Source organism: Juglans regia, chromosome 8 (genome assembly GCF_001411555.2).
Source record: "Juglans regia cultivar Chandler chromosome 8, Walnut 2.0, whole genome shotgun sequence".
Lineage (NCBI taxonomy): Eukaryota > Viridiplantae > Streptophyta > Magnoliopsida > Fagales > Juglandaceae > Juglans > Juglans regia.
The window spans coordinates 11,495,095-11,521,142 of record NC_049908.1 but is presented as its reverse complement, the minus strand read 5'-3'; the positions used below and the strand labels follow the sequence as shown (position 1 = coordinate 11,521,142).

General features: G+C 36.3%; 1 protein-coding gene across 2 annotated transcripts; it reads left to right on the top strand.

Moving 5' to 3' along the window:
• The first annotated feature begins 15,859 nt into the window (after positions 1-15,859).
• Positions 15,860-23,798, top strand: LOC108985653 (probable E3 ubiquitin-protein ligase BAH1-like 1). Of its 2 annotated transcripts, none has more exons than XM_035693529.1 (6): positions 15,860-16,100; positions 22,238-22,482; positions 22,592-22,846; positions 23,243-23,380; positions 23,490-23,548; positions 23,648-23,798. In XM_035693529.1, the coding sequence occupies exons 1-6, from the start codon at positions 15,929-15,931 to the stop codon at positions 23,745-23,747; spliced, it is 969 nt and encodes a 322-aa protein (XP_035549422.1). In that variant the 5' UTR covers positions 15,860-15,928; the 3' UTR covers positions 23,748-23,798. The 2 variants fall into 2 exon arrangements, with proteins under 2 accessions (XP_035549422.1, XP_035549421.1); XM_035693528.1 differs by having other exon boundaries at positions 23,642-23,798.
• The last annotated feature ends 2,250 nt before the right edge of the window (positions 23,799-26,048 follow it).

The following is a 26,048-nucleotide window of genomic DNA, read 5'->3' as shown; positions in this document are numbered from 1 at the left end:
CTTTTGGGACTTACCCTTAAATTTGCTTAGCTAATGGAATGCCAAAACACCCCACTTCTGTTGGGTTTCTAGTTTTGGCAACATACATGGTTCAATAAGCTCAAAGGTCCATTAAACCTCCCACTTGGCCACCATTACATGAAACCTTTATAATTCTCTCAAAATGGTTCTCTTGACTCATGCTCACGCCCATTGTTTTGTTGCACTTATGATACATAAGGCTAGTGCTCAAAGATTCTTTACACATTGTAGACTAACCATGACATGAAAAGGCATAATCACTCCAGGAATTAAAGTACAGGTACTGCCAGAGTAGAAGTTGATGCAATAAGCCATTAACTTTAAAAGACTACCTAATCACTTCGTGAAATCATAAGAATACCTAATCATTCATACTCTCAAACTACCTAACAATCGTCAAGGCCTATGGCATCTTCAAGACTTGATATGGTTGGCATTTGATGAGCTAAATAATTAACATGGGTGTTTGTTGATCTTTGTTTTCCCTGTCATTACGTGCTGATCTTTATATGTTGGGTTTCTAGTTTTATCAACATACATATATGGCTTAAGAAGCTCATAGATCCATTAAACCTCCCAATAGACAAAAAGGAATTCTGGTCCCAAAAACTGTTTTGAAGTCTCATGCCTCATGAAGTAGCTAGCTCATAGTTGCATGTATGACGTTCCTGTTGAAGAAAATTGTGCGGATGTACAATAATCTGAAAAAATAAATGCGACTTTAAAGTGTGTAGGACATTATATTTAAAGTGATAATTGCCCCATCTTCACCCCGTGCAGGGTCTTATCATACCCAGAGCATCCTCCTTTTGAGCTGCTATGTAACTGCTGTACTATTTTAACCCTCAGGTTCTTAGAGTTAGGTACTACTATCCTTTGCTTATATAGTAACAGACCTCCCTTACTAGAAAACGTTTTGGAAGGGTACCCTCTAGTTGCTGGGCCACTAATTTGGGGGTGTAAGGGTCCTTGTCATAATCTAGCTTAACCTTATTCCACCACCTTGTAGTTGTAATGGATATGGCTAAGAGGGTAACTTTATTTTTTGACTTATCCACTTCATCTCTTTTGGATAAGGCATTTGCCATCTTGTTCTCTTACCCCCTTTTAAACTCTACCACCAGATCATATCCCAAGAGCTTCGAGACCCACTTCTGTTGTGGGGGTGTTCCCACCTTTTATTCAAGTATTTTAAACTCTGGTGGTCTATTCTCACTGCGAATGGTTGCCCCAAAAGATAGGTCCTCCATTTCTGTATAGCAGCTACTAGAGCATAAAGCCCCTTCTCATAAGTTGACCAAGCTAAGACTTTGCCTTTTAAGGTCTGACTAAAATATGCCACTGGTCTATTTTTCTGCATTACTACAGCCCCTATGGCTGTCCCCGAGGCATCACACTCTAATGTGAATAGTAGGGAAAAATCAGGTAGTATTAGGACTGGTGGATTCATAACAGCTTCTTCAACTCACAAAAAGCCTCCTTAGCCTTTTGAGTCCATATGAACTTATTCTTTTTTAGCATAGCAATGAGAGGCCCTGCAATACCCGTATACCCTTTAATAAATCTTCTGTAATATCTAGTTAGGCCTAAGAACCCCCTTAAGGCCTTAAGGGATGTAGTAAGGGGTCATTCTTCCATAGCCTTCAATTTCTCAGGTTCTGCCCTGACTACCTTAGATGAAATAAGGTTCCCAAGGTAAGATACCTTCCTACAATCAAACTTACACTTGGACGGTTTTGCTAAAAGTTGATGTTGTCTTAAAACTTCCCAAGCTGTTTGTAAGTGTTGGAAATGATCCTCAATTATAAAGTTGGTGTTGTGGATGCGAAAGACTTTCAGCCTATTAGTCTTATAAATGGAGTTTATAAGATAATCTCAAAGGTGCTCGCTAATCGCATGAACACAGTTATGAGTAGCATTATTCTAAATCTCAAAATGCTTTTGTGAAGGGGAGACAAATTTTGGATTTGGTATTGATAGCCAATGAATGTTTGGATTGTGGAATCAAGGAGGGTTTACCCGGACTTTTGTGCAAGTTAGACATGAAAAAGGCATATGACCATGTTAATTGGAACTTTTTGTGTTATTTACTTGGGAGGTGCGGGTTTTGGGATAGATGGATAGCATGGATTAAGCATTGTATATCTATGGTTTGCTTTTCGGTTTTGGTAAATGGAGCACCAGAAGGATTCTTTAACAACTCTAGGGGATTACGGCAAGGGGACACACTATCCCCTTTGCTATTTGTTGTTGTTATGGAAGCACTAAGTCATATGTTGCATGCGATGAACGGAGGTTTCCTTGCTGGTTTTTCAGTGGGTGGGGTTTCCATATCACACCTTCTTTTTGTTGATGATGTATTTTTGTTTTGCGAGCCGCACATTGATAATATGCAGTATTTGAGGGCTGTACCAGTTTGTCTCGAAGTGGTGTCATGATTGAAGGTAAGTCTATCAAAGTCTGAAAAAGTTCCCATAGGTAATGTGCATAATATTCAAGTCTTGGTGAATATCTCAGGTTGCAAGGTTGCTTCGCTGCCTTTGAAATATCTTAGGCCGTGTTTGGTTGTAAGACTTAATTGAGCTCAGTCTAATTTTAAGCTGAATCTAACATTCAAATACCAAACTTTCAAATTACTAGACTTATCTCAACTCAAAATCTTCTTACACGTAGGACCCACAACCTTTTCAACTTAACACATCTTTATATGTGGAACCCCACAACCTTTTTCAACTTCCCATAAAAAGTACTAAACTCATCTTAACATCTAAATATATTTTAAACTTAGTTTAGATGGACCTCATCTAACTCCATCCACTACTTAACTCACTATTATTTATAAAGAACTGATCTCAACTCAATATCCAAATGTAGCCTTAGTCTTCCGTTGGGGGCTGCTTTCACGAAAAACCATTTGGGATGGTGTGTTAGAAACAATGGAAAGAGGATTGGCTGGGTGGAAACATATATATTTGTCTAAAGGTGGTCATTTGACCCATATCAAGAGCACTCTTTCTAACTTCCCTACTTATTTCTTATCCTTTTTTCCATCACCTGCAAGTGTGGCTTCTTGTATAGAGAAAAGTTTTCACAATTTTCTGTGAGGAGGCATGGGGGAAAAAGTTAAGTTCCATCTTGTGGATTGGGATAAAGTCTGCTTACCCATTCAATGTGGTGGGTTGGGGTTGTGCAATGTGAGCGTTTTTAGTAAAGCACTTTTGGAGAAATAGTTACGGAGATACCATAAGGAAGGGGAGGGTTTATGGCGAGAAGTCCTAGATGCTAAATATGAGAGTATGATGGGGGATGGTGTTCTAAGGAAGTTAGAGGGACACATGGTGTGGGCTTGTGGAAAAATATTAGAGCGGGATGGGGTAGATTCATCAAGTGCTTTAGATTTGCAATCGGAAAAGGTGATAGAGTTTACTTTTGGCATAATGTGTGATGTGGTGAATGGGTCCTAAAGCAAGTGTTTCCCATGCTTTACTAGATTTCCAATGACAAAGAGGGCTCAACAGTTACCCTGCAAATTCCTACCGCATGGGTGGCAGCAAGAATTTTATCAAGAGTGGGTTTTTGTCCCCTATTATATTTATTGCTGATTTAATATTGTTCAAAATATTTATACATGTAACAATAAATGTTGTAGGAGTCTTCTTCCAAAGATTTGCATCTAAAATGTGGAAATATATACAAGACAAAACTTTTCCAAATACTACAATCATGCACTTTTCAAGTTTAAAATTTATACAACTTAATGTGTTGGTAGATTATCTATCGAGAAGTGCTAAAACCACAAGTAAATCTCACAAAAGTAAATTTGCAAACTGACATAGTTTGATGTGATATGTTAGATCTATTTTATATTATAATCTAACGTATCACATTAAGCAATGTCAGTTTGTGAGTTTACTTTTATAAGATCTCTTTGTGACTAAATCATTTCTCTTATCTAAATTTCACTAACCAACTCAAAAGATTGCTACTCAATATCACCTCTAATAAAGAAGATAATATAATATTAACTCAATATTTGGAAATATCTGGATTAAGATTCCCTGAAGTTCTTGAAATTTCAAGTAGTAGAGATATAAACACATTAAATAAGTCCTATAGGCTATAGCATTTATTAAACACTTCAAGTGGGAACCATATGAGTATTCTATCGAAGAGTTGGGGAAGAAATAGGTTCTTCTGGATTGGATTGCCAGCCTCCTATTCACATGGTTGTTTCTAGGAGAATGATCCCTAGCTCGGGGAACGCAAGTTTGATCGAGGATTGGAGAGTAGATTTTTTTGGAGAAAAAATGATCCATATTTGGGAACAAGGGGCAGAACGACCTTTCGATCTACTTACTGCAGCCCAAGAATGAAAACGTCATCTATGCATTCTCTATTGCTCCAATCTTCTATGACTAGGACGTTGTCTGGGCCAAGAGCCATAATTAGTTACTGTTTCCATTTGGTTGTTTTTTTTTCTTGTTGTTGATATCGGCAAGACCCAGCAAAACATGATGTCTACTGATTGGTAGTGAGAGGACTCTTAGTATGGCCTGCATACCCAAAAGCGGACGTCGATTAAAAAACAATCATTTGATTTTGTTTCTTGCTCTCCCTTAGCAGTGGGAGAAGAGTCTATCTATCCGCCTAGCTTTGGTAGATCTCCTCCAACACAATCCATAGAGATTCTATGAATCCCTTGGTGGATAATTTTGACGACTCAATAGTAGTGTGGAAGAGGAGAAACAATACATTTCGTTAGTTAGGTGGGAACATATATAGGTAAGCATAGCCTCCTCTTAAGAACTAACAGTGGACAACAGATGAGATCCATATTAGAATTTTTATTCAATATTAGATCCATTAGGTTCTTGCTTAATAAGCAGCCTACTTGCTGACAAAGTAATATGGAAACAACTATAACAATCAGAAAATGAGAGCCAGTTACATCATTTTCATGTAAGGTTCAATTTATGTGTTTGTCTCTTGTACTTGAGGTCCTCATATACTTATTGTTTGAGTTGATTTCGAATGGAGGATATGTTAACTTTCTATCAATTTGGAATTACATCAAAGATGAAGGATCAATAAGTAAGAGTTTTGATCATTTATAATTATTTGGCCAAATTAAATTGTTCTGGAAGGGTTATCTACCTCCTGGTCCACTGGGTTGGGCTAGGGCTAGATATTGAGGCCCATCTCATACTAGATCCTACCCTCTCATGACCCATTAATCACCAAAAGAGCCCGACCCACAAACTATGTTAGAAAAAAAGGGAATGCATCGCACGAGAAACAAATTGAAGGAGATAGACGGGTCGCACCGACTCTGACACACGCTTGTGATATCTAGCATTATAAGACCTACGCCAACAAGTGAACGAGAAGCAAGGGCAGCCCTCCATTCTCTGACGATGGGAACTAGAAGTGATCGCACCGAATGCCTACCGTCGAGATTCCACCTAGGGAACCATGCCGCATTAATGGTGCCATCCCAGACGTCATACCGCATTAATGACACCACTTCAGACGCGATGCCGCATTAAAAGCCATGGTCAGGGCAACTGCGGGCATGACACAAACCTCTGACACAGGGTACGAGAATGTCTCCTAAAACCTTGTATAAAAGCTATGCTCCAGGTATGAATAAATCTCTCTAAACTCTATTATTCTCCTACAATTCTTCTAGATGAAGTATTGACTTTAGTATCAGAGACTTCCCAAAACACTATCGAGCACCTTTGTCTTTATGATTGCAGGTAGAAACATCCAAGTCCGAGTTGTAAAAATTTAATCCAAGTGTACGAAACACGACCTTTAACATGTTCAATTCGGAAGAGAGACAAATATATCAACATTAAGGCTGTGTTTGGGTACTAAAATATCTTCAACACTTTTCAAGTATTCTTGTACTTTTGAAAATATTTCACATGCCAAACAACTTAAAATACTTTCAATGGGACTCACAAACTCACTTCAATCTCTACTCATAACTATTCACAAACATTCTATAATACTTATCACTATTATATATAAATAAAAAATAAAATCACTATAATATTTATCACTATTATATATAAATAAAAAATAAAATCGCTATAATATATAAATAAACAATAAAATCATTATAATACATAAATAAAAAATAGAATCATTATAATATATAAATAAAAAATAAAACCACTATAATATATAAATAAAAAATAAAATCACTATAATATATAAATAAAAAATATTTATCACTATTATATATAAATAAAAAATAAAATCGCTATAATATATAAATAAAAAATAAAATCACTATAATATATAAATAAAAAATAAAATCGCCATAATATATAAATAAAAAATAAAATCACTATAATATATAAATAAAAAATATTTATCACTATAATATATAAATAAAAAATAAAATCACTATAATATATAAATAAAAAATATTTATCACTATTATATATAAGTAAAAAATAAAATCGCTATAATATATAAATAAAAAATAAAATCGCTATAATATATAAATAAAAAATAAAATCGCTATAATATATAAATAAAAACTAAAATCACTATAATATATAAATAAAAAATAAAATCGCTATAATATATAAATAAAAAATAAAACCACTATAATATTTATCACTATTAAATATAAATAAAAAATAAAATCATTATAATATATAAATAAAAAATATTTATCACTATAATATATAAATAAAAAATAAAATCACTATAATATATAAATAAAAAATATTTATCACTATTATATATAAATAAAAAATAAAATCGCTATAATATATAAAAAAAAATAAAATCGCTATAATATATAAATAAAAAATAAAATCACTATAATATATAAATAAAAAATAAAATCTCTATAATATATAAATGAAAAATAAAATCACTATAATATATAAATAAAAAATAAAATCACTATAATATTTATCACTATTAAATATAAATAAAAAATAAAATCATTATAATATATAAATAAAAAATAAAATCACTAAAATTTATAAATAAAAATAAAATCACTATTATATATAAATAAAAAATAAAATACTATGATATTTATCACTATTATATATAAATTAAAAATAAAATCACTATATAATATAAATAAAAAATAACATTACTATAATATTTATCACTATTATATATATATAAATAAAATCATTATAATATTTATCACTATTATATTTAAATTAAAAATAAAATCATTATTATATTTATCATTATTATATATAAAAGTAAAATAAAATCACTACAATACTTATTAATATTAAAAAATCACTATAGTAAAATCATTATAATATTTATTACTAAAAATAAAATCACTATAATATTTATGGGACCCACACATTTTTCAACTACTTACTCAAAAGTCAACAACTCAACATACTTCACACATCTAAACAACTCAAAATATTCTTAATGGGATCCACAAACTCACTCCAATCTCTACTTATAACTATTCACAAATATTCTCAACACCAACACTTCTCAATACCCAAACGTACCCTAAATGTAGCTCATTTAAGATTTTCGATAAGTGTAGACCCATAAATATTTAAAAGAGAACATTAATTGAAGGGATGGTTTGCCAAATAAATTGCGTTTGATTGTTATATATTAAATCACAACTTGCAATGGGCAAGTGTTTGCCGAGACGGAAGAATCCCACGATCTCTCTCTTGATTGTCAACTGCATTAATAATAATTTATTTAAAACAACCATTTTAGTTAAGAAGAAATGGTAAGAGTGACAACTAACAATTTGTTTACAATTATGCAATAAAATAATATTTTTTAAATCTTATTTTAATTTTTACATTTGATTTCATGTTTTTAAATTTAATAAAAAAAATTTATTTAAAATTGTCTATTAGTTATAAATGGATTGTTAGCCTATTACCGTTTTTTAATAATAGAGAAATAATTTAGTTACAAAATGATTACATAAAAGTAAATCCATAAACTTATATGATTTGATATGGTGCGCCAGTTTATAAGTTTATTTTTATGTAATCTCTTTATATCTATAGTATTTCTCTATTAGAGAAATACTTTATGTGTAATTTAAATAATAATAGTTTGTCGAATGGATTGCGTGTGATTTTAGTAAATAGTAAGGTAAACAACAAGCGAGTTGGATTTTTTCCTTTTAAAATGCTTGTCCTAGATACATTATTATTAATGATGTTGACAATCAAGCGAGAGATTGTGGGATCATCCGTCTCGGCAACCACTTGCCCGTTGCAAGTAATTGTGATTTAATAGACAACAATCAAAACGCAATTCATTTGGTAAACTAGCCCTTCAATCAATCTTCTCTTTTAATTTTTTAATCAAATGGGATGGTTCAAATATTTATACGAGGTCTTCACTACTCAAAAATCTTAAATGAGCGGCATTAAATATTGACACGTTTTTGTCTCTCGACTTTTTAATTCGGCCAATAATTAGAAATGATGAAATTCTTACTTATTGATCTTTCCAAATTGATAGAAAGTTAACATGATCTTCCACCAAAACTGACTCAATTAGTAAGTATTTGAAGGTCTCAAGTGTAAGATAAACACACGAAGTGAACCCTACATGCAACATATGTCGTTACCTGTGTAAACTTTTTGGATAGAAATGTTTAATAAATTTTATACGAACTATTTCATGTGTTTAACTATCTTGATTTTAGTTTAACTATCTTCTATTTGAAATCCATAAAGTAGAGTCTTTCGTCGTGAGACACGCTGCCACACCATGGAGAGTCTTCCACGGCCATGCGCGGCATATTTGGGGTCAATGACCTTAGATTTCTTAGATCCGACCAACCTCTACTTTTCCAGTGTAGCGCATGGTCTTCAAGCACCACCATAGTTCCTAGCGGTCACCTGCTAGCGATTCGACGCTTCTTCTACTTACTATCTTTCTATGTTATTTCTCCTCTTAACCAAGGATTGTGGAAAAAAGGTAGTGAAACTGTGAAAGTCTCATTCAGTTAGTCTAGATCAATGATATGCAACACAGATCCATTCACTGTGGCTTCCGATAGTAGTATTATAGTCCATTTATCAGACTGTATCAAAACCGCTTCAGGCGGCTTCCTCTTGTAGGAAATGGGTGGGGGTCAAGTCATTGGCCCCAGATCCCTCTTTTTTTTTTTTTTTTCTCTATCTGTTCTAGTTGGTTTGGGATGAATGTCGGTACCGTCCACCCTATTATCTCTTGTATCATATAACTATTTAATATATTTATAATATTGCTTGCTTAGAAAAAAAAAAATCTTTGGAAGAAGACTCCTACAACATTTATTATTACATGTATAAATATTCTAAACAATATTAAAGTAGCAATAAATATAGGACTCACTTTATATATCTATCTCTCTCACTTAAGGTCCTCAAGTTTGGACAAAAACTTGAGAAAATTTTGATTCTAAATCAAAGCATTTTTCATATGATTGTTCCACGAACATAGAATAATTACGAAAGCAAAGGGTTTTTCTCAATTTGGTGTCGCCCATGTACCCTTAAGTAAAGTATAGGTTTGAAGACTTGAAATGGTTCAAGCCATTTTTTTTAGAGAAAAAGATCTTCTCAATTTTTATTTATTTGTGTGGCTTTATAAAACTTATTGTTGTTCGTATAAATATTTGTAGATTATTAAATGAACTATAATAATTGTAGAACTCCCTTTAGGGACATCCTTTTAGTTGAGGTTCGGATTTTTTGACAAATTGATTCCAAATTGTTAGTGTATATGTGTTATGTGAGTCCCACATTGGTTTAGTAATGCTCTTGTATAGTCTTTGGCCTCTTATATATAGGCCACCTTGTATAGCACAATTGATATATAGCATTGATCAATACAATTCTATCATGGCGTCAAAGCCACTACTTTGATCCTCTTAGTTAAAGTAGTTTTCATCCTTCTCAGCATTCTTCCGCTACCTCTGTCTTCTACGGCTGAGCCATTCAAGTGTTGCTCACTGCCGTTAGATAGTTGCATTTGCTATACAGAATTTTAGAATCATCATGCCTGGAGCTCTGTTTTGATCACGCGGCATACTGTTGGAAAGATCTCATTGAGACCGAATCAATTCCTGCAAAATAAGTCAGATTGGAGCTCGCACGCGCCAACAGAAGTTGCTGTCATGCTACCCAGGCAACTCACGCGCCACACGTGCTCTGCAGCTCCACTTCCATGCATCTCATGTGCACCACACGCCCTAACGTCAGCCTTAGTCTAGTTGCCATGTCATCCTGCCATGTTAGCAGTTGTCCACGTTAGTAATGTTGATCGTTGACCATTGACTTGACCATTGATCTTTGTCCATTGTCTTTGACCGCTGCGTTGACTTTTTCTAACCAGGTGTTTTCTGCATAACTTCACGTGTTGATCTCATTTTTATAGTCTATTTTTGCATCTCTAGTCTCATAATGGCTCAAAATAATGAGATTCTTCATCCTATTCATATTATATTAGATGTTAGAAATTATTTGGTGTGGTCTCAATCTTTTCGTAGCTTTCTTAAAGGCTGTGAACTTTGGTTCTATTGCACGGGCGATTGGACAAAGCTAGTGCAAAAAGAAGATGAACAAGCAAAACAATTTCTACAACGCCTTCTCAAATGGGATAGCCATAATCACCAGATCCTTAATTGGATGCGCAACACCTCCATTCCGACTATCTCCAATATACTTGGTAGCTATGATGATGCTCTATCTGTTTGGACCATGTTAGTCAGGAGTTATGCTACTCCTCATGGGTCCATAAGTACCAGCTTATGGTTGAGTTGTATAAGCTCAAACAGAAGCCTAGTGAATCCATCATTGAATTATTTGATCGTCTTTGTCATATTTGGAACCATATTGATCTCTCTGACCCACTTTGGAAGGATCCCACTGATGTTGACATGTATGCCATTTGTCGTTATCAACATCATTTCTATCAGTTTCTCATGACCCTATAGGATGAGTTTGAGCTAATTCGTGGTCAACTGCTTAATCACACTCTGACTCCTTTCCTAGATGTTGCTGTCAATGAGCTGATCTGTGAGGAAATTCGTCTGTAGATATTATGGACTCAGAACAAGATCAATGTCTTGGCTACTACTCTGTCAGTTTCCACCTTTGACCAACCTCAATAGTTTGGTTCAGGAAAGCATGGTCCTAGCTTCCACCGCTCCAATAAGTTGTTTTGTCATTATTGTAAACGTCATGGCCATGTCATCGAGACCTGTTACCGTCGTAACAAGAAATGAACTCCTACTACTGTTGTTGCTAGTTTAGACTCTTCTTAGGTCTCTAAATCCCTTAGAGATGTGCCTCAGTCTTTTGGATCCACCGTCACTCTCTCCACAGCTAACTTGGATAACCTCCTTAATCAGGTCTTGATCAAGTCTGGTAATGCATCATCCTACTCTGCTTTTTCTATTCTTCCAAGAAAGTCTCTCTCTTGGCTTATGGATTCTGCCTATCACAATCATATGACACCCTCATCGTCCTTGTTTTCTAAAATGCATTTTGCACATCCACCAGTTTCTATACACATTGCTAATGGATCCATTATGCTTGCTCCTAGTATATGCTCTATCTCTACATCCAACATTTCCATTTCTGAGGTGCTTCATATTCCTAAACTCTCTTATAACTTGATGTTTGTGGGGAAATTGGCTCAACTTGGCTACCGTATTATTGTTTACTACTCTTGTTGTATTGTGTAGGATCCAGGGACGAGACAGGCAATTGGGACATGCCCTAGAGTGGAGCGTATGTTTCCAATGAGCACTTTGCATCTTCCCTCAATTCCTCTTAGTCCACTCGTTGGTGTTTCTCCTTCCTTCCCCTTTTGGCACTCTCAACTTGGTTATGCATCATATTCTCGAATAAAGCAGTTAGTTTCTCGAGGTTGTTTAGGTTCTGTGCCCCAAGATACCTTTGTTTGTGTTTCTTGTTAGTTAGGCAAACAACCAACTTTGACTTTCCATAGTAGTGGGTCATTGTCTACTAGTAGTTTTGAGTTGATACACTCTGATGTTTGTGGACCTGCCCCCATAACTAGTATCGAGGATCTCATTACTTTGTTATATTTATTGATGATTTCACTTGTTACAATTGGGTCTATCTCATGCATTCTCATTCTGAACTATTGCATATTTATTGTAACTTTGCAAAAATGATTGAAACCCAATTTTCTAAACCTATCAAAATTCTTCGATTTGACAATGCACTTGAATACAAACAATCTGCCTTTCAAAGTATCTTGCAAACATATGGCACTATACATCATACCTCTTATCTAAGCACCTCTCAGCAGAATGGATGAACTGAATGAAAATTTTGTCATATCCTTGACATAGTTCGAACTCTTCTCCTATCTGCTAAAGTCCCTAACCCATTCTAGGGTAAAGCTACCTTTATTGAAGTTCATACCATTAACCACCTTCCAAGTCCAGTCATCTCAAATCAATCTCCATATGAGTGTTTGTTTGGATCTCCCCTGATTATGCACACCTTCGTTCCTTTGGTTCTGCTTGCTTTGCCCTTCTTCAGTCTCATGAACATACAAAGTTGGAGCCACGTTCTCACCTTTGTTTTTTTCTTGGCTACAATGAGACTCAGAAGGACTGTCTGTGTTATGATCCTACTTCTGATCACCTGTTTATTGAGGTATCTACTTTTAGTCCCTTTATTTCTCAATTCTTTGCATTAGAGCTTTTTCCAGATGAGTAATCCAATCATTCTCCGCCTGTGTCCATTTCCGATGTTCGATGCATTCCACCTACTCATTCTTTGGACACTCTTAGGCTAGGATCTCTGTCTCTTGAGCTGCCTCCATGCCCCACCGGTGGATCACACAGCCAACCTTTCCCTTCGCCATTCTTCTCGAGTAAGATCTCTTTCTACTCCTCTGCATGATTTCCATAGTTACACTGCCCTTGCTACTTTGCACGAGCCTAACTCCTATTGAGAGACATCCGCTAATCCTTTTTGGTGGGATGCAATGACTAAGGAACTTGATGCATTATCTAAGAACCATACATGGGATTTGGTTGATTTGCCTCTTGGAAAATCTGTGTTGGTTGTAAGTGGATCTATAAGATCAAGACTCTCTCAAATGGTTCTATTGAGAGGTATAATGCTCGTCTTGTTGCCAAAGGTTTCACACCGGAATATGACATTGATTATGAGGAGACTTTTGACCCAGTTGCCTGTCTCTCCTCTGTTCACACTCTCTTGGTTGTTGAGGGGCCTCTCGTCAGTTGAAGCTCTTTCAGATGGATGTCAAAAATACCTTCTTGAATGAGAATTTGTGTGAAGGGGTCTATATGCAACCTCCGCATGGTCTCTCTCATATCCACCAACCAAGGTCTCCCACCTCCGCCGTGCTCATTATGGCCTTAAGCAAGCCCCTCGCACCTAGTTTGCAAAATTCACCTCTACGGTTTCTTCCTTGGGCTACTCCCTTAGTTCCTATGACTCAGCCCTCTTCATTCTTTCTTCTGACAAAGGTCTCATTTCGCTACTACTATATGTGGATGACATGATTATTATTGGTGATGATCTTAATGGCATTCAGGAACTTTCAGGAACTTAAGGACTTCCTCGATCAGAAATTTGAGATGAAAGATCTTGGCCACCTTAGTTATTTTCTCGGCTTGGAGATCACTTCCTCAATAGATGGATTCTACCTCACCCAGGCCAAGTATGTCTCTAATCTTTTGTCTCAAGTTGGCCTTACTAACAACAAGGTTGTTGATACACCCATCAAGCTTCATGCACATCTTACCCCATCGTGTGGAGAATTATTGTTTGACTTCACACTTTATTGACAGTTGGTTGGCAGCCTGGTTTACCTTACAGTCACTCGTCCAGAAATTTCTTATGTTGTGCATTAGGTAACCCAATTCATGTTTGCCCCTCGAACAGTCCACTATATTGCTGTCCTACGCATACTTCGGTATCTTAAAGGCACTCTCTTCCATGGTCTGCACTAGTATACTCAGTCTCCACTAGCTCTTCGAGCATACTCTAATGCTGATTGGGTAGGTGATCCCACTGATCGCCGTTCCACCACAAGTTACTGCTTCCTTCTCGATTCCTCATTGATCTCTTAGCATAGCAAGAAGCAAACCGTTCTCTCAATCTAGCACTGAGGCTCCTGCCTTGACAAACACCACCGCTAAACTCCTTTGGCTTCGATGGTTACTACAGAATTTAGATGTACCTCTTACCTCTACCATTCCTCTTTTTTGTAACAATCACTTTGTCATCCAAATTGCTCATAATGATGTTTTCCATAAGTGGACCAAGCGCATCGAGATTGATTGTCATCTCGTTCGTCATCATTTGCTACATGGTTCTCTTCAGTTATCCTCTGTCTCCTCTCAAGATTAGCTTATCGACATCTTTACAAAGTCTCATCCTACGGCTTGGTTTCGTTATTTGGTTGACAACCTCAAGGTGGATTCTATCCACCTTGAGTTTGAGGGGAGCTATTAATGTATATGTGTTATGTGACTCCCACATTAATTGACTTAGTAATGCTCTTATATAGTCTTTGGCCTCCTTTATAAAAGACACCTTGTATTGCACAATTTATATATATAGAATTGATCAATACAATTTTAACACAAATAAACTTAAAATTAAATTTTTAGTTGAAATTCACACTGTATTAGAGCAATGATTGTCAATAGTTCAATTAGAAGAAAGGTATCCATAAAGTATGAGTATTTTAACATTAAAAAATATATTCTAACAATATTTTATTTAACTTTTTAACTTTAATCTCAATTCATCTCATCTCATCTCATTTTATCTGTAAAAACAAACGAGTCAATTACGAGAAAATTTCCGCCTGTTGGTATCTTTTAATAAATAATTTTTATTAAAACGTTTCTTTTAAGAGTTCATAACCGTTGGTTTCCATCCGTTAAAGTTTTGCGGCATTATTTACAGCTTAAACGTTCGTCTTCGTTAAATCCTTGATCAATGGGAATATAATATGGCAGCTTTAATTCTTTTATTGTTCATTGTTACGGTATTTTTCTAACCAAGCCGTTTGAACTTTTTCTCTCTTTAATACTCTTTTTTACCGGCTCTTTGTTAATGGTGTAATAAGTTACTGCAATCGGCTTTTAGTTAATTTGCTGCTGATTAGTACCATTGATGGCCAACGTCTTTTTCCTTGTCAGTTTCTTTTTCATTCATTGCCTAGTTGCCGGATGGAGGAAAACGACTATTTTTTATTTAAATGGTTGAGCTTATTGAGAGAAGACGTGACTCGTCTGGTATTGTTTTCCATTTGAGTGTCGTGTTGTTTTTTTATACAATATTGAGAAAAATCTCTAGAAAGATAAAAGAGGATTGTACTTAAATAATTTTGAGATTATTTTTAAATAAATAAAAAAAAGTGTTCTTTTGATCGAACTTTTGAGTTCAACCGTTTGTGTAAAGTTGATTTGAGTTATTCGACGATCAATTAGACTGTTATATTTTAGAAAAATCAAATTAAGAGGAATTCTGCAATTTCATTATACCAATTAAATTGAGTTTTTATATATTGCAGAGGGTTTAAATCTCTTTAAAAAGATTAAGATTTTTGTGTCCTAATTTAAATTAATTTTGATTAAATGTTAATTTTATTATATTATCATATATTTTACCAACTCCAAGAAATTGACTTTTTGTCTTGTCTAGGAGTCTGTCTTTTGTCCTTTAAATGCGTTGTCTGCTCAGTGCAAACCGTTGACATTCCCCAGAGAGAGAGAAGCGTATGAGCTGCATGATACATAAAACGAAGGGATTCCCATTCATATTTTGTTGAGTTATATCTTTCTCTTATCAAAACTAATTCTTGAAGAAATTAGCAAGGGAACGTTTTACAGTTTTAATTATTTTGGTGAGAGATGAAGTTTTGCAAGAAGTACAAGGAATACATGCAAGGCCAAGAGAGAAGAATACCTGGGCTCGGCTTGAAGCAGCTAAAGAAGACATTGAAGAAGTGCCGGAGAGATCTCCAGTCTGAGAACGGGATTAATGGGGTCCATGACGACCAAACATGCCCTGACCATTGCCCAGGTACGTAATTTGGAAGGAAAAAAGCAGTTTGATCAAGTGTGTATATATATATATATATATATATATATATATATATATATATATTAAATTCTATGGTGTGTACAACACTAAAGTGCTTACATGAATTTCATAACTTACTTGGATTTCCTTTTTACCCAATTTCTAGATTAGTTTTTTTCATTTTTGGGGTAATTTGTTGGATTTTTATAAAGGTGGTGAACTTCTCCTCCTTATCTGTTTTTTAAGGAATTTTACATGTATTATTTGTTGCCATTTTTTCTATCAGAAATACCGCAGAGAATACTTCTTTGATCCTGCAATTTTTTTTGGGATAAATTCCAAATAATAATGATTCCTTTGGTTCTATTTTGATCCCAAATATACTTAGAGGGGTGAATAGGTGTTTTCTAAATTTATTGGACTATTTAAATTTATAATCAACCAATTAATCATATCACAGTAAATAATTAACAATTCAATTTTGGTAATGGAATTTGATAACGAAGTGGAAACTCATTTGAAGAACGTCTTTAAAATCTAAAAGCATTTCAGATGTAAGCCACCACCTAAAACTCACTATAGAAATTAAATTCATTACAACCAATTTAGAAACACTTACAAGACCCTTTGAAATAACTAAATCTGCCTTGTAACACCATGATCTCTGCATCTAGGCAGCTCTGAAAATCCTTCCGACCAACAAACACTTCCATACCAATGGACTCAACAGTACTTGAACACGAGCACAATATGATGAAGGTCTGTTTATCAACAGAGAATTAATCGTCAATGCACAATAAATCTCTTTAGGATTTTCTCTACATAATAAAATGAATATGGCAACTTTGGCCTCTCTCCATGACCTAGAAGTTGTGCATATTATTTTATATATGCTTAGGGCTCGAGTAGACCACTTTATTAAGAATTTTTGCTTGAGTGAACTTTTTATCTTGTTTTTCAATTGTGACATTGTTGAGTTCTTTTGACCCCTTAAAAGTTGAAATTTAAAGATCCTTGTGAAAATATGAATTTGTAGATAATTGATTTAACTCTCAACGACACCAATATCACCTCAATTTGATATGAGAATAAAACGTCATGATTAATTTACTCCGGCTAGGTCGATCTCATCAGATCTTACAAATTTGCAATCAGTGGCTGTACAAAACATATAAACACATATATATAGGCATGCAGTGGAAACCCTAGCAAACTCAATTATCGAGTTATTCACTCGAGCGACTGTCAAGAAAATATCAAATGAGTAACGAGCGAACTCTCTGCCTAAGTTTCGCTTGAGCCAACTATCGAGCGAGTGTCAAGTAAACTCTCTATCTGACAGATCGAACGTCAAGCGAACTTTCTGCTTGCCTCCGCTTGGAGATTGGTACAATCGCATGTATCAACCACCTACCTCCAAATCTGAAACCCTCTAGCAGCTTATAGCTCTTGTCTTCAAGCTAGAAGTGTAACACCTTAGTCAACATATCTGCTGGGTTCTTGCTTCCACAAATCTTCTCAAGTATCAATTGGCCATCATCAATAAGAGATCGAATAAAATGATATCTGATCCAAATATGTTTGGTCCTAGAATGAAATGCAGGATTCTTGGCAAGGAATATGACACTCTGACTGTCATTGTAGAGTACCCTTCTCGTTCTTCATACCCAACTCCTCTGAAAAACTCTGTAACCAAATCATCTCCTTTGATACTTTCGATATAGTAACATACTCGGCTTCTATGGTAGATAATGCAATAATCTTTTGCAAGTTTGAATCCCAAGATATGCTAGTACCACCCAGAGTATATACAAAACCTATGGTACTCTTATGGCTATTAGTGTCACTAGCTAAGTTAGCATCAACATAACCCTGGAGTTTCGTATGTTCTAGTAAAGAAAGACACGTAATTGAGGAACCCCTCAAGTACCCCAGAATCCACTTTATTGCCTCCCAATATTACTTTCTTGAGTTACTCATGTACCTACTCACAACTCTCACTGCATGGGTAATATCTGGTCTCGTATATACCATAGCGTACATGGAAGAACCAATAGCTGAGGCATAAGGTACCTTTTTGATGTGATCATGCTTCTCTTCTGACTTTGGTGACTTTTCCTTGCTAAGTCTGAACAGACTTCTGAAAGGTGTATCCACTAGTTTAGCTTTGTCTATATTGAACCCACTAAGCACTCTTTTCACATACTGTACTTGTGAGAGTCTCAATGTACCTTTGACTCTGTCTCTAATAATCCTCATGCCAAGGCTTTGCTTCGCAGTTCCCAAATCGTTCATTGCAAACTGTTTTGACAATTGTTTCTTCGCATTGTTGATTTCCTCAATGCTAGACCCTGCAATGAGCATATCGTCCACACACAATAGTAGAATGATATAAGAGTTGTCAAAATACCTAACATTGTAACAATAGTCTGCCTGACATTTGGTATACCCTGAACTGTACATGAAGTTATCAAATTTTCTTTAGCACTATCTTGGAGCTTGTTTCAGACCGTACAAGCTCTTATTCAGTTTACAAACTAGACTCTTCTTCCCTTGTACTGCAAACCCCTCTAGCTGATACATGTAGATGTCCTATTCTAAATCGCCATTGAGAAATGTTGTTTTTAACTTTTTATATCTAACTGCTCAAGATGTAAATCTAATGTAGCCACCATTACTAGTACTAACCTAATTGTTGTGATTTTCACAACTGGAGTGTACCTCAGAGGAGTCAATGCCTTTCTTATGCTGAAACCCTTTCACAACAAGTTTAACTTTATACCTCTTTCTGTCATTGTGCTTAGTCTTCAACCGATATACCCATTTCTTGTGCAAAGCCTTCTTCCCTACTAGAAGTTCAGTCAACTCCCATGTCTGATTCCTTAACAGAGAATCCATCTCATCCTTCATATCTAACTCCCACTTGCAAGGTCTCTTCATAGCTCTGAGGCTCACCACCACCATCAATCAATAAAATGTAATTCAAGATGGGTGAGAACCACTATGGAGGTCTGGGAGTCCAAGAAGACCTAAGTATAACAATTGTAGGTGTAGAAGGCTTTGGGTCCGATTGTGGAACAATAGGGATGGGTGCACCAGACTCCCTCTCCTCGTCACTTTCACCTCTATTCTACACTGTGATCTTAGAAAATTTATTCAGGCTCACAAATTGAGACTCGTGAGGAGCTACATCTGTAGTATCTACTAATGTACTGGATTTGTCCTTGTACATGACTTTCTCATTGAAAATCACATTCCTAGTCCTGATAATTTCTGACTTTGATCATCCCAAAAGCGATAGCCAAATGACTCATCTCCATAGAATCATTAAGTTTGCTACAAGTTTAGAATCAATGTGAATATAGGAAACACAACAAAAGGTTTTTGAATAAGAAAGTTTTACCTCATTTCCGCTCCAAACCTCGTTAGGTAGTTTGCACTCTATCGGAACTAATGGCCTTCAATTGATCAGATAAATTGTAGTGCTAACTATATCTGCCCAGAATGTTGGAAGTAACCGCGCATGCAACCTCATACTCCTAGCACATTTATTGATGGTCTTGTTCATATGCTAGGCAACACCATTCTGTTGTGGGGTCCTATGAATGGTCTTCTCTATTATGATAGCAATGCGTTGTGCAATACTCCTTGAACCCTCTATCAATGTACTTTCCACCATTATCAGACCCCAAGCAGTTTAGCTTCAAATTGGTTTCTGTCTCAACCAAGGCTTTCCATTTCTTGAATATCTCAAACACATCAGATTTTAGTTTCAAGAAATAGACTCATGCCTTTTTGTTGTAGTCATCAATAAAAGTGAGGTAATACCAAGAACCTACAAGCGATGAGATGGGGAAGGTCCCCACAAATCCATGTGTATAAGTTCTAGCTTCTTGACCTCAGTACTTCCACAAAATACAACTCTCACACATGTCCAGATCAACCGACTTTAGCTCTGGTAACTTTCCCTTCAACAAAAGTACATTCATCCATTTCTGACTCATGTGACTAGTTTTCTAACCACGAGCCAATACCACCACTCCTTTTGTGACCTTCCATATGCCACCCAAGAAGACAATCAAATGATCGCTATCATCAAGTTGTCCCACAGAGATCAAAATTTTCTTTTGCTCAAGAATATGTCTAATTTTTAGTAAAGTCTACATATATCTGTTTGGGAGTACAATGTCATCATCTCCCGCTCCCACTACATCAAGTGCTTCTCTACCAGCCAAGTACACCTTACCAAAGTCACCAATAACATAGTCCTCGATGATTTCTCTATATGAAGTGGTGTGAAATGAAGCTACTGAATCAAAGATCTAATCATCAATTGGATTGTCAACTGCAAGAAGTAGAACATCATGTACTTCTTCAGTCACCATGTTTGTAGTGTCATTCTCTGTTTTCTTCAAATTTTTGCAGTTTCTTTTATAGTGGCCAGCCTTGCCACAATTCCAATAAGTGCTTTGCTACCCAGACCTTGACTTGCTTTTGCCCCTACTCCTTGATTTTGATCTACCCCTATTTGAGTTTCTATCATGTCCTCTGCCCCGAGTATCAATATTCAGGGCAGAACCCGAACCCAGGGTCTAACCAGAATCTCTTCTGTGCACCTCCTCAAGAAGAATCAAATCTCGGATATCATCATATTTGAACTTTCTCTTACCAACAGAATTACTCACAGTCATTCTCATTGCCTCCTAACTATTCAGAAATGATGCCAACATAATCAATGTATGCATCTCATAATCAAACTCAATTTCGACATACGAAAATTGATTTGTGATAGTATTTAACTCTTTCAGATGTTGGGCAACCGATGTACTTTCTGCAATTTTTAGATTGAACAGTTTCTTCATCAGATGCATCTTGTTATTTGTCGAATGTTTCTTGTACATCCCATACAAGACTATCATAAGATCCGCAGTGGTCTTTTCCTTGGTAACGTTGTGTACAGCTGATCTTAATTAAGTTAGCCAAATAAGCCTCAGGACTTGTCGATCTAACATGTTCTAATCAGCATCTTCCATATTGTCCAGTTTCTTCCCCAACAGAGGAAGACAGAGTCTCTTCCCGTATAGATAATCTTCGATCTGCATCCTCCAATTCTCGAAGTCTATGCTGTCAAACTTCTCAATTCCAAACACCTTCAATTCTTATTCGGCCATCGTTCTCCCTTAGACCCGAACCTTGGCTCTTGATATTTGTTGTTGTGAAATGATAAGAGAAAAAGTAAAGTAAAACATAAATCAATCACAGACGACACAAAATTTACGTGGTCGGCTACATACATATGTCCACAGTGCTGTAGAGGATTTTACTCAGAGAAAAGTAGGATTACACTATGGAGCAATACAATCGCTCTCTCTCTCTCTCTCAAGGTTGTCTTTATTTTCTGTTGTTGTTTCACTTGGCCAAACAAAACATATAAACACATATATATAGGCATCTGGTGGAAAATCTAGCAAATTCAATTATCGGGTTATTCGCTTTAGCAAGTTGTAGTTCGCTTGAGCGACTGTCAAAACTAACATCAAATGAACTCTGCCTGAGTCTCGCTCTAGCTAACTGTAGAGCGAGTATAGAGAGGGCTCCTTGTTTGACGTTCGCTTGAGCATATGTCGAGCGAACTTTCTGTTTGCCCCCACTCGGGTCTAGAACCAAGCTCCACAAACCCATCAACTTTTAATACCAAGATTGACACTTTTATTTTTCTTTTTTAAGCTAATATTCTGAAGCTAATTGATATTTTGGAAGCGCGTTACCAGAACTAGTAACGATTGCAGTGGACAAGGCAGGGAAACTTCAGGCTCTAAAACATATATGTAGTGAAAATTAGTTATTTGGCTTTATCCAACTCAACATATTACATTCAGTTCATTTCCCTTCATCTGTAGTTACTATATACTCTCTCTCTCTCTCTCTCTCTCGATTGCCATTTTTCTTATTGAAATTTGATGATCTTTTTTAGTTTTTACAGAAAGCATTGAGCCAAGTACAATGATAGGCTGACTACTTCTGTTTTATATCATCTTGGGACACTAATACTGATCTGTATTTCAAGATCACACGTACATAACATAGGAAAAAAACTTAACACGTTTCTATTGTTTTGCGTTGGATATCATGTGTAGTCTGCGATGCAACCTTCTTTCCTTCTATTCTCAAGGAAATGTCTGCAGTAGTAGGTTGCTTCAATGAGCGTGCGCAGAAATTGCTTGAGCTACATCTTGCTTCTGGCTTTCGAAGGTACTTAATCTGGTTCAAAGGCAAGAAACAAACCAACCATGGTATCTTAATCCAAGAAGGAAAGAACCTTCTTACTTATGCACTGATCAACGCCGTTGCAATTAGAAAAATTCTAAAGAAATATGACAAGGTATATCAGCCCACTATTTGAAATTCATATTAATTTTATAACTTGATTATTCTTCGTTTCTTTGGTTGTTCTTTATGGATTTGCTTGAATATTACCTTTTTGCCGTTAGATTCATTACTCTAAGCAAGGTCAGGCATTCAAGTCACAAGCCCAAAGCATGCATATTGAAATTCTTCAGAGTCCCTGGCTCTGTGAGCTCATGGCTTTCCACATCAATTTAAGGAAAAACAAGGTCGAAACTAGCAAGGCACTGGCAATGTTTGAGGGCTGCAACATCACATTCAATGATGGGAAACCATCACTTAATTGTGAGCTTTTTGATTCTGTCAAAGTTGATATCGACTTGACTTGTTCTATATGCTTGGTAAGTTTCCAGCTTTCATTTTGCTAAGGAACAAGTCCTGCATATTCCGGGACTTGGCATTACCTATGTCAACCAAACTAAATTTAAGGCTCAAAAGAATGTCTAGGTTTGTGGATATGCATGACCAAGAAATTGCTTAACCCTACTCTGGTTTCTAATTTCACTCTAGACTTCCACAAGGCCAGTTCTTTGAAGTCCGGCTTCCATATTGTCTCTCTGGGTCTTCAAGACTAATATTTGATCAGTATAAAACCTAAAAGACTTCAGATTTTAAGGATCAGCGAACACATCTGCCTTCTATATCTCAAGAACATTGATGATTATTGACTTTCTATCTTTATGGTGCTTCATTGAGAAGCCCTTCATTTATAGTTTTATTTTCTTTTTGGGTGACAGGATACAGTCTTTGATGCGGTTTCCCTCACTTGTGGCCATATATTCTGCTACATGTGCGCTTGCTCAGCCGCGAAAGTTACTATTGTCGACGGATTAAAATCAGCAGAGCCTAAGGCCAAATGCCCTCTCTGCCGAGAGGTAAGTTGCCGATTTATCTTTCAATTTCATATATTGGTATAGGTCTCTCACTCTCTTTGTTGATGATAACAACTCTTCACTTGGTAAATTCATTTCTGTCGATTTTCAGGCTGAAGTTTATGAAGGTGCTGTACATTTGGACGAACTTAATATTCTATTAAGCCGCAGGTATGCCTTTTTTAAGTCAAACTTTATGGTTTAAGAAAACATAGAAAAGAAAACATGAGTTCCTTAATTCTCAAAACACGCAACTTTGAACAGCTGCAGTGAATACTGGGAGGAGCGGCTTCAGTCGGAAAGAGTGGAGAGGATTCAGCAAACAAAAGAGCACTGGGAGAACCATTGTCGGGCGTTTTTGGGTGTCTAAGTTAGGCAGGGCTAGCTTGCTCAGACATTATAGATGCCTTTGATCTTCTTATGTTTCTTGGAGAATTCTTTTTTATTTGGTATAAAATCTGTACATAGATTGTTGTTATGATGTTTGATTTATTGGAATGGTTTCAGATGGTCTTTGCTTAACCAAATGGGATGTATGGTTCACGAAACAGAGAAGAAAACAATGCTTAACATGGTGTCTTAACTACGTTTGTTTCAACAATGCTTAACATACTCTCGTAGCCAATTTGACAGTTTCTCTCACTGTATATATAAACCCATAAGCACTATGTAAATTCATTCACTTTTACTTCCTGTTCTGGATTTTCCTTTTTCTGATATGGTATCGGAGAATTAAGCTCTGCTGTTGCGCATATGATCTGTCTTTCTTTTTCTTTTATTTTCTTTTCTTTCTTTCTTTCTTTCTTTAAAATGGCGGTCTCATCAGGCATCAATCTCGAATCCCTGTGAGGATTCCTCTACTCCATACTTTCTTCACAATGGTGATAATCCATAAACCGTTCTTGTCACACAACATTTGTCTGGTAATAATTACTAAACGTGGAAGCTGTTACCGACTGATACAACAGCTGCCACAACGTCTTCTGCACAAATAAAAGAATCACGATGCACGCACCAGAATCCTCAACAACCTTGCAAATTACAACTTGTGACGTATAAAGTTATTTTAGGGGTATTTCAGTACAATTATCCTTGTATAGAATTTTTGATTCTTTGTATAAATAAGACACTGTACAGCATAGAGAGAGAATTGATATACGAAATTCACTAAGGAATTTTTCCTCTTAGTCTTCTTCCTTGCTTTGTTTCTCCTTTTTCTTTGCCGAGTAGAAACTCTACCAAACACTATTTTCACTGAATCTGACATGGTATCAGAGAAGTGAAAATGGCAACCATCGATCCTAACACTAAAATATATACAAATCTCCGTGACCCAAACAACCCTTATCGTCTTGAATCCTCAAATAATCCAAGAACCCTACTTGTTACATACCTCCTCAATGCTAAAAATTACTCAACCTGTTCCCCGCTCCATCCAACGTGCCCTTCGGGCCAAGAACAAACTAGGATTCCTCAATAGCACCCTCACTAAACCTTCCTCAGCTGATGACCCATTTTCTGACTTCTGGGAGAGATGCAACGACATGATTGTATCATGGATCCAAGATTCCATTAGCCTCCCTCTTCAACTCTCTGTTATTTTTGTAGATAATGCCCATGAAAAATGGACTAAATTGCAAGAGATTCTCCCCACAAAATGGGCCTCGCATATACGAACTCAAGAAAACACTGGCAAATTTATCCAAAGACAACGATACCGTCAATGTGTATTACGGTAAACTCCAATCTCTTTAGGATAAATTGTTTGTTTATGACCCATTACCTGTTTGTTCTTGTGCCTCAACCAATGAAATGAAACTGCCCAAGACTCTTAATGAGGTCCAAAAACTTGAAGGGAGAATAGCGGCCCTCAGCAAGTTCTTGTCCCTCTCAACAAACAAGTGCATCCCTTTCTTCCAGGTATTAAAGTAGGCTCAAGAATGAGATGCACGATGTGAGGAAGTGTTTGTACAACGGAAGGAATACCTAACCCCCCCTGCTTAGTCAAACCAAGTAGGGGAACCCTTGTCACTATATCTAGCCGCCACCCCTGATACGGTTTCTGCCACCTTAGTCAGAGATGAGGGTAAGAAGCAAAGACTGGTGTATTATGTCAATAAAGTCTTAAGAGGGGCTGAGAAGAGATAGCAAAAGATAGAGTTGATTGCCTTCGCCTTGGTTACGTCAGCATTGCGATTACCCCCCTTATTTCTAAGCCCATCTCATAGGGGCCATCACATCCTCACCCTTGCAGAAGGTGCTCCAAAGGCCAGACACATCGTGGCAACTGGTGAAATGGTCCATCGAGTTGAGTGAATATGACATCAGTTATATTCCCAGAATCACTATCAAAGGACAAGTCCTAGCCAATTTTGTTGCAGAACTGACAAACTTTCTCGAGGAGACGCCCGAGACAAAATTGTGCCTAGTGCATGTCAATGGCTCATCCTGTTGAGAGGGGGGAGGCGCAGGCGTGCATACAATAACGGACAACGGCTTGGATTCATTTCACATTGTCCGATTGAATTTCAAGGTGACAAACAAAGAAGCAGAGTACGATGCAGTGCTCATGGGATTGGCCATAGCTGAAATATCAGGAGGAAAGTCGATAACAATGAAAGCAGATTCTTAGGTGGTAGTTGGCCAAATCACGGGAGAATATTCGGTAAAG

Bases quoted from the DNA above. Each gene is read 5' to 3' on its own strand.
- LOC108985653 (XM_035693528.1), top strand. From the start codon at position 15,929: ATGAAGTTTTGCAAGAAGTACAAGGAATACATGCAAGGCCAAGAGAGA. The intron at 22,483-22,591 runs GTATATCAGCCC...TTTTGCCGTTAG, and splicing joins TTCTAAAGAAATATGACAAG to ATTCATTACTCTAAGCAAGG. The intron at 23,549-23,641 runs GTATGCCTTTTT...AACTTTGAACAG, and splicing joins AATATTCTATTAAGCCGCAG to CTGCAGTGAATACTGGGAGG.